Source organism: Vespa velutina, chromosome 18 (genome assembly GCF_912470025.1).
Source record: "Vespa velutina chromosome 18, iVesVel2.1, whole genome shotgun sequence".
Taxonomy (NCBI): Eukaryota; Metazoa; Arthropoda; class Insecta; order Hymenoptera; family Vespidae; genus Vespa; species Vespa velutina.
The window spans coordinates 3,012,721-3,022,720 of NC_062205.1; the positions used below are offsets into that span (position 1 = coordinate 3,012,721).

General features: G+C 44.9%; 1 protein-coding gene across 6 annotated transcripts in view; it reads left to right on the top strand.

Annotated features, from left to right (window-relative positions):
• Nucleotides 1-10,000, top strand: part of LOC124955481 (nuclear hormone receptor E75-like) — a 148,457-nt gene that overhangs the window by 133,816 nt on the left and 4,641 nt on the right. For 4 of the 6 annotated variants that reach the window (XM_047509985.1, XM_047509982.1, XM_047509984.1 and 1 more), the window contains exons 3-4: nt 6,479-6,623; nt 9,656-9,897. In XM_047509985.1, the coding sequence (XP_047365941.1) occupies nt 6,479-6,623; nt 9,656-9,897 (387 nt within the window). Of the gene's footprint in view, nt 1-6,478; nt 6,624-8,617; nt 9,132-9,655; nt 9,898-10,000 lie in introns of those variants that run through there. The other 2 variants (XM_047509986.1, XM_047509987.1) reach the window with 2 other exon arrangements.

Here is a 10,000-nt window from a genome sequence, read left to right on the forward strand (position 1 = left end):
AAGGAAATCGATTTTTCATAATGACACTTGTCTAGATGGGTTTCATTAGCAGGCTAAATGAAAACGATAATGGTAGCGAAAGAAAGATAGAGATAGATGGATAGAGAAAAAGAAAGAGAGAGAGAGAGAGAGAGAGAGAAGATCGTTCGGTTCATTCGACACGCAGGAGGTTCATGGCTCGATCAACCGGTACATCATCACTACCGTATCTTTCTCTATCTCTCTTTCTTGTTCTCGAAGCGGTCGTGAGAAAAAAGGACTAGGCTGACCGGGTAGCCGGCCGATTGACTAGGTCAGTAACTTACGGGTAGAGGAGCGTAGGAGCGACGCGCAGGAGCGCCGTAGGAGGCGCTAAGCCAGCCACCGGACGGTGAATCTTTCCCCGAGTGTGACCTAGCCGCTAGCGGTAGAACGTGGTCCCCCACAGCAAACCGGTGGCGGAGAAGAGGGGCCCCGTGGAAAGGGAAGAGAACGCGGAAGAGCGTCCGAGAGAGAGAAAGAGAGAGAGAGAGAGAGAGATATCTTTGAGACTAGGTCGCTCGGTCGTACTACTGTTGCACTACTATTTCGCCGTATAACTACAACGAGTTTGCCATCTTGAAACTTTTCTCCTTCTATCTCTTTTCCTATCAGGTCATCTAGCTATCCAGCGAAAGCCCTGAAATCGTTAACGGTGACGAGGCCACGACCGAATGCCTCCACGTCGTTTTCTTCGATTTTCTTTTCTTCTTTTTCTTTCTTTCTTTTTTTCCCCAAATTAAGACTTCTCCCCTCTCATTTCAAATCGTCATTTCCGTTCTTAAAATTTGATCTCTCAAACAAAATGAATTAAAGAGAAAGAGAGAGAGAGAGAGAGAGAGAGAGAGAGAGAGAAATCTATTTGTGTAGCTGGCCGCGACATAATAAAATTTCCATCGAAGCAAAATATAGTAGTCGCATACTGAAAACGTTATCGGTGACATTAAAATATATCTTTTAGGAGATTCGAGATTATAATAGATACTTTTTCAAATAGTGGATGTTCCCCTTTAAATCTTTTCGCGTGGAAGTGAAACGCGGTGGAATCGCTTACGGCCGCGCGTCCGACGATTTTTCCGGAGGGTTGAAAGCAGGCGAGCGGTGCATTAACCCTCCGGTCGTCGACCCCCGAGCCAGTTACGTCACGTGGCTGCTGCTCCCCCGCCAATGCTTCCCCTCCTTCTCCTCCTCCCCTTCTCCTCCTCCTCCTCCCTCTCCTCCTTCCTCCTTACCCCCTCAACCATCTCGTCCCCTCCGCCATCTCTCCATTTCTTTCGCTCCCTCTTTCTCCGCGAACACAGCGTCATTTTTGATGTCGTAACGAGTCGTGATCTCATTTTCATTTGATTGCGCGGGTATTTCGGTGCTCTCGCTTGAGGTTACTGACCCCGGTGCATCTACTTTAGAATCGGGTCAGTCGCTTATTATCGTGGTAGGTGTTCTAGCTCGCAGCACCACCACCATCACGGGTATTTCTCTCACTCTCTCTCTCTCTCTCTCTCTCTCTCTCTCTCTCTCTCTCTCTCTCTCTAATGCTCGATACCTAGAGATAACAGATAACTCTTGGTTATCCGGTCAACTCTAACGCGAACCAATGGTGAATTCAATAAAGATATGATTCGCGTTAGATGTTATTATATATCTACAGAAAGGTGTTCATGTTCCATACGACAAGAGAAAGTTTGATATTGGTAGACATTTAGATATCTTTTTCTAGACTTTCCAAATGCTAGGAGTTTATAGTGATACCGAGATCTTTCCAATCTAACGTCAGGATCATTGACGACGATACGACGACAATGATGACAATGATGTTGTTGATAATGATGATGATGATGATGATGATGATGATGATGATGGAAATATGGGTGGATTTTGAGTGGTGTAGGGCTGTACATCACTATCAGCTTCGAGAAAGAGAGTGAGAGGTGGGGTGCGGTGAGAAAGAGAGAGAGAGAGAGAGAGAGAAAGAAAGAAAGAAAGAGAGGTGGAGCGGGCGAACGACCGGGCGGGCAGGCAGGCGGGCAAGCGGGCGGGCGGTCGTGCGGGCAAACGAGCGAGCGGTTAATGCCCTCTGTGCACAAGTTCTGTGGCGGAGAGTGTCGCGAGCGGAGTGACGCGCGTGTGCGCATGCGCGCGAGTTACGTACGTCACCGTTACTCCGTTTGCTCTCTCTCTCTCTCTCTCTCTCTCTCTCTCTCTCTCTCTCTTTCTCTCAACTCTTCCCTTCCGAAAGCAACTTCTCCTCCATGCACCACCTCCAGTACCTCCTTGGAGAGTCGACTAGCTCTTTCTTTCTCTATCTCTCTCTCTCTCTCTCTCTCTCTCTCTCTCTCTTTTCTTTCTCGAACCGTATCCCTACTCCTCGATATCGGTGCAGCAGCAGCAGCAGCAGCAGCAGCAGCAGCAGGAGGAACGGCAGCAGGAGGAACGGCAGCAGTCGCGCGCTCCGGTCGTTGGCCCCGCAAGAGCACATCGTGCGTACGCGCGCGCACGCGCACGCGCTTGGGCGCGAGCGTAGCCGATGCACGTACTTACTTACTTACTTACTTACTTACTTACTAGCCGATGGCACGTATTATGCGCGCATAATGCGCGCACGTTGCCGCGGCGCCGCCGCCGTCACCGAGCGCGCGCTTCTTCGCCCTACACGTTCCTCCGCGTGTCCTCCAGCACGGTATTCCCTCGCGATTATCTCAACGCGATACGTCCTCTCTCTCTTTCTCTCTCTCTCTCTCTCTCCTCTCTCTCTCTTTCTCTTTATCTCTCTTTCTCGTTTCTTTATACTCTCGAATGTTCGGTTTGACGATATATCCAGGACCACGCGAGTTAATTCACCACCGATCATTTTAATCGAATCAATCGCGTTATTACAGTGTTGAGTGTGATTTTCTTGTACTGTTTGTTTCCACGTTTTATTCTCTTTATTCTTTCTATTCTTTGTTTTTTCTTTCTTTCTTTCCTTCCTTCCTTTCTTCCGTCTTGCTTTCCTTTTTTGTGAGAACTTACTCGAAGAACGGTGAGTGAATTTTCCCTTTTTTTTTTCTTGTGTTTCTTTTTTCTTTTTTTTTTTCTTTGTTTTTTTTTTTTTTTTTTTTTTTTTTTTTATTGTTCGTTCGTTCGTTCGTTCGTTCATTTTTCCTTATTGGAAGATATCGTTTACGTCGTATACTATTAGAAGAGGAACATGGAACTTGGAATAATTTTTATCATCCTTGTACACGAGGGTATGTTATCAATACACTCATACTAATATATTTTAATCTTAGAATCAAAACGTATTTATGAAAGAATATCGTAACAATTTGATCTTAACACGTACGAGTGTTACAGCTTGGATAGTTTTCATTGGACAAATAGAATATTATTATCAAATGTATGATTAATTATTAATTCGATCTTATCGGGATCAGTATTTGAACAACGTTTTAAATGATTTTATCGATTAGATCGTCCGATTGCTATGACCTTTTTGATTAATCGTCATTGTTACATATAATACATATATGTTTATAATCTTTCGAAGATAATCAGATACAGATAATAGTCTGGTTGTTATTTTGAAAAGATTTCGGTTAACGAAAATTTCGCCGGTTATTCTAGTAATGACTATCGTCGTAAAGATAAAAGCAGCGCGGGAAGGTGCGAAAGGTGGTCGTCGGCCTCTCTCTGACCCGTCCGAGGGAGAATATACGGTTTAAGAGATCGATGCTCCGCGTTCTACCTCTCGCGACCTCTCTTCCACCTAGAACGAAGGGTTCAACGGGGGTTGCTGCCCTCGTCCGGGCAGCGAGCGCGCGCGCCCGCGCGTAACTTGGATTTTCGACTCTTCGGTGAGTCCATTCGTAGTATCGCCTTACGATCGTCGGATCATCCAACGCAAACGAAATCACTTAGTCTCCATGCCTTTTCTTTTTTTTCTACGACAACGATAATATCACTATCATCACAGAGGAATAAAATCGTGCAAGTCATTGATATTGAATCGATATTTTCTATCCTTTAATCGAGCAAAAATTGACAACGATGATGGTCTTAGAAGAAAAAAAAAAAAAAGAAAAAAAAAGAAAGAAAAAAGCGAACAAAAATGAGTCAGGGTTTACGTCACGCGCAATAAGAATTATTTCTCCTTCTTCTATCGACTCTGAATCAAAGAAAGAAAAAAAAAAGAGGGGGAGAAGGGGAAAGAAAAAAAGAATAAATCGTAATAAAAATTTGCTACGTATAATAGATAACAACGTGACAAAACGTTATTGCGTTTTTGAACCTTGACACGTGCCAACTAGCCTTATAAAGTCGTTTAGATAATACTTCGTACGAGATTATAAAAGAAATAATAGAGGACTATCGGTTCGTGTTAATTAATTTTTTCGAAACGATAGTTGGAGGCACGAGGGAGGGGTTTATTAATCGTCCGATTGAAAACGAACGAAATTAGTCATTGTTTATGAAGTTACTGGAATAGCCGGCCAATCAACGATCGAGAAAGAGATTTGTGGTAGAGTTAGAGTATTCCACGAGTAGAAGCCACTTTGGTTCATTGACTTGCGCGAAGCGCGAAGATGCAACGGTACATCGTTCTCTCTCTCTCTCTCTCTCTCTCTCTCTCTCGTGTCTTCGTCGTCGAAGCGAAGTTGAGGTAGGCGAGGTCGCGGTGTGCATGGCTGCTGACGTCACGAGAGAGTCACTCGCGAACGAGTCTAAGCGCGTATACGGGCGTGTGCATAACATGTCTTTTCTCGCTACTAGCGAAGCTTGCGTTCGCGCTTGCGCTTCTTCCGAGTTCAACGACGACGACGACGACGACGACGACGACGACGACGACGACGACGACGTCTACGCGCCGATAGTTACGTAAGCGAGGTCGTTGACCGATAGCCCGCCGGGAAATCCACCCGCCATGACCTACCTTCCTCTTCGTCATCATGACGAGAACCGATCTTCCCTCTCCTATTTCCCCTTTTCCCTCCAAATCATTTTCCAGCAGTTTGAAAACGCAAATTAAATTCTCTTTTCCTATTCTTTCCCAATTCGTTATATTTTGTTATATTATAAACGATATACGATAAAACGCCAATGAATAACCGATGATAGATAATATTATTTATAGAATCTACAATCTAATAACTTTCGAAAATTCTTTCTCTCATAGAAAAATTTACGATTATAAATATATATATATATATATATATATATATATATATATATATATCGACCCTATAAATTCTTATTAAGATTTATTTATTTCCTATCTCCCTTCTCAACTACCCATATCCCGCCACACGCGATCCATTATCTATTCAAAATGGAAATTATATTACGCGAAATAAGAAAATATCTATGGATCTTTAACGGTTAACGGATGGATTATTTTCGAGTAATACTTTCTTTTCTCCATTTGGAGACAGTACTTTGACCGGAATCGGTATGGAATCGGAGTTATTAAGAGGGCTCGAGAGGGTTGTGAGCGAGCGAGCAGCAAGCGAGCGTACGTACGAACGAACAAGGGAGGGAGGCAGGGAGGGAGGAGGAGGAGAAGGAGAGGAGGTGGGGAAAGAACCCGTTAGTAGAGCGTTCGGAAGGCGCGCGCAAACCTCCGTGCTCGTTGCTGCGAGAAAAGGAAGACAAATATCGTGGATCGCGGGTATATGTGTGTGTGTGTGTGTGTGTGTGTGTGTGTGTGAAACCGAGAGAGAGAGAGAGAGAGAGAGCCGAAGGAGCAAACGAGCGAACGAGCGAACGAACGAACGAACGAACGAACGACGAGCGAGCGAGCGAGCGAGCAAGCAAAGGGGGACTCTCACTTTCACGCGGTGAACTGCGGGTGAACGTCCGGGAATTGGGTCAGAGGACCCCCACCCCGTCGCGCCAGAGGCAATGTGCCGAGGCTCTATGCTCTCTGTGCTAGAAAGAGCCAGTCTACAGCCAAGCCTCGATACAAACGGTCGCTTCTTTCTTCCGCCGAAAATCGCTCCTCGTTGTCGATGTGACAACGCACACCTTCCTTCGCGAAAATAATAAGACGATTCGTTTCTATATATACATATATATATAGAGATACGTACATATATATATATATATATATATATATATATATATATATCAATGTGTACGAGTATATTCGGCCGAAAGATATTTTCCTTTTATTTTGTGATCGTGAGCTAGAGAAAAAGAGAGACAAAGAGAAATAGATAGATAGATTATATAGATAGAAAAAGATATAGAGAGTATATAGTATAGAGATATAATTTCGATTCGCGTTAGCGTATAAACGCGCGCGAGTACTATTCGCTAAGACGGCATAACACGCAGAAGAGTAGATTCGTATATTCGGGGTGAATTAATGGGGTGCCTGTGCGAGTGCGAGCTGGCCACCCCGCGCTCGGGGACCGATTGTTCCTCGGGGTCCTCCTCGGACAGCGACGGTCAAACTGACGAAGGTTTCGTTGGTGATTCGCAGGGATTCTTTCGCCGTAGCATCCAGCAGAAGATACAGTATCGGCCCTGCACCAAAAATCAACAGTGCAGCATCCTGAGGATCAACAGGAATCGCTGCCAGTACTGCCGCCTGAAGAAGTGCATCGCAGTCGGCATGAGTCGCGATGGTGAGTTTTTATTTTTTTCATTATATCATTTTCTCTACTTTTTTCCTTTTCTTTCGTAAAACACTCTTCTAATAATAAAATCCGATCGATGAGAATAACCGACGAGTAAAAAGGATAAAAAGGTAGAGAAAGAGAGAAAGAGAGAGAGAGAGAGAGAGAACGTTCTATTCATTCTCCTCGAGTATGAAATGGAATTGCGCAAAGAACGAAAAAATTCGTGCGATTTTCCCGCGACCGATGCCGTTTCTTGAACGTACCTTTTAAAATTTAGATTGCCAGGTCATTGACCGTTTGCGTAACGCTGTTCCCCGTCACACAGCGCAGGGGTGTCGCAACGGGCGAAAGTGGCCGCTTCGCCTGTTCGAGAAAGCAGCGCCAGCACGATTATCCCGCGATTGGTGTAACGAGTTCGCTTTCTTTTTGAAATACTTGTGAAAGCTTCGACCCGCGCCTTCTTATTTCTTCCTTTTTCTTTTTTTTTTCTTTTTTTTTCTTTTTCTTTTTATTCCTTTCCTTCTTTCATCCTTTCTAAGACGGTCGATAATAAGTCACTACTCGCGATACGACAAAGTACCTACGAGGTCGTTGACCCCAAGTACGATTCGAGCCAATTTAGATTAAGACCCCCTTCGGAGGAGTTCGAAAATAGAAACAGGCTTCAAATAGAAATATCTCTGTCTAGAGAGAGAATATTCGAGATCGTCGAATATAATACTCTTATATTATTAATAATAATTAACAATGTTATCGTCGAGTTATAATAATTATCAATGTTAATCGAATAGAAACGTTTTTTAGAAAAAAAAAAAAAAAAAAAAAAAAAAAGAAAGAAAGAAAAAAAAAAAGGAAGCAAAAAAATCTGATCGAAATTTTTTCATTCGTACTTTAATAACACGTACGATAAGAGGGAACGTAGAAGGCAAAGCTCTCGGGGTCAATAATCTCTCGCGTAGCTCAGCTCGCGGCTAAGTCGAGTCCGTAGAAAGAGTACCGCTACGTGCCGCTACATCCCCGGTGACCCTCGCGGCTCCCCCACCATTCTAACGCTATCTCTTCCGTCGCACGGAACGGAGCCTCCCACTCCTCGCGCGGTGACGAACGCAGCGAGAGTGCGCGCTCCCTCGACGCGTAGCGTCGTGTGGCGCTAAACGTCGTGCGGAGACCTCGCGAACTTTGGCTACTCCCACCACCGACCCGGCTACTCCCACTTCTCGCGCGACTCACCTGCCCGGCGGTGGCGCATGCTCGCGACGTTGGCCGAAGGCTCATTCCGCGAGCGGACGTCGCCGTGGTTATGTCGTTCGTAATAGATCTATGATCATCGATATGTTGCGAATGCGAATACGCGTTCTCGTTATATTTTCCAAGGTGAAGATCCTTTGACGAATCTATGTGACATAAAGAAATCATATCTATATATATATATATATATATATATATATATTATTATTATTAATTATTATTATCTTTAACTCGAAAGAAAATAAAAATAAAAGTTCTTATTAAATCGATAACTTTGATCTTTTATTTATGTTAGAGAAAGAAAACTCGTGTATATACGACTTATACAACTTTGTTTTCCTCTTTATGATTTTGTTGTCATTTTATCTCTCTCTTTCTATCGTGTATCTAACGAGTCTATCCTTAGATCAAGGACGTCTTTCTTTTGCTCTCTCTTTCTCTCTCTCTCTCTCTCTCTCTCTCTCTCCCCTTTCGCTTCTCTAGGCGCAGGCGTTCATTCGTTCGTTCGTTCGTTCGACCGACCGACCGACCGTCCACCCGCCCGCCCGTCCTTCTCTCGTGTTGACCGCTACGCTCAACGAGTACGTTCGCTGCTATATAGGCTATATAGGTCGGCGGTACGCCTCGCGCGGCTGTCGCTGAAAGCAAGTTCAAGGCCAAAGGCTCGGCAAAGGCCACAATCGCGTCGGCGGTGCCGCGATGGTGGTGGGGCGTCTTTGATGGCTGAATAAGTGGTGGGGCTGTTGAACGCAAGTCGCGGAACATCACTCAGTCGGCGGTGATGCTGTCTCGCGTTTGCACGCGTCGTTCCGTCCCGCTCGGGTCTTGAAGAGCAACATAAGTAGCGGACGTATTCGAGAAACAGCGTGCGTCGTGTGTCCCGCCAACCGAGCGCCACTTTCTTATTTTTTTTTTTTTCCTTGATCCTCCGGAGTGACTTGTCACCGTTCACGAGTCAGCCTAGATCGAAGATCGAGGAATAAATCTAAGACGCTAAAACTTTCCAACGTTTTCCGTCGTAACGAACAACCATAACAAATCGGTCGACGAACCACAACGATTGGATTTTATTATATTCTGTGTGTCGCCGGAAGTGTCTATTATCTTTCTCGGAAATTAATCGAAAGCGACTAATACCAAAGAAGATCAACGATATTTGTTTTCTTTTTTTTTTTTTTTTACACGCGTTTCCCTCGACCGTCATGGGAGACGAGTTACCTATTCTCAAAGGAATCCTCAATGGAGTCGTGGATTATCATAATGCACGTAGGTTGCTCGATGGATCTCTCTCTCTCTCTCTCTCTCTCTCTCTCTCTGTTTTTTACCGCTCTCGTATCCTCCGTCAAAAAATTCTACATCGAGGTCGCTTTACTTTCTAACCGAAGATTCGTACCGTGCTAACTTTCGTCTCGGTGCGAGAAAGTCGTGCGCTTTCACCCTTCGCGAAGCAAAGTCTTTCTTTTCCTTTTGTTTTTTCTTTCTCTTTTTTCCTTTTTTATTTCTTTTTTTTCCTTTTTTTTTTTCCTCTCCTCTTTCTCTCTTCACGAGAAAAAGAGGGCCGAAACGACGGTCGACCGTCGACGTATCAACCGATTAGCAACTCGCGTCACGCGAGCATCGATATGTGCACGTCGAGGAAGGTCGACCGCGTGAATCATTCTCGTCCATCGATCGCATTGACAGTGTTTAACGGCTCTTCTCTCTCTCTCTCTCTCTCTCTCTATGTTTTTCCTCTCTGATTGACCTTTACACACAAGTTTAATTCTTGGTGCTTCCGCTTTCGGTTACAGCGGTGCGATTCGGCCGCGTGCCCAAGCGCGAGAAGGCCAGGATTTTGGCTGCCATGCAGCAAAGCTCCCACAGTCGCTCTCAGGAGAAGGCAGTAGCGGCCGAGCTGGAAGACGAGCAGCGTTTACTCGCGACCGTCGTCCGGGCTCATCTCGACACATGCGACTTTACCAGGGACAAGGTCGCGCCCGTTCTCGCGAGAGCACGAGAAACACCCAACTACACGGCCTGTCCACCGACCTTGGTAAGAATTAATTTTACAATACAATTTAAACGTAATACGGATAGACGAAATAATACGCGAAGGTTACGCCAGGACGCTCGTCGTGAAATTTCATACTGTTATA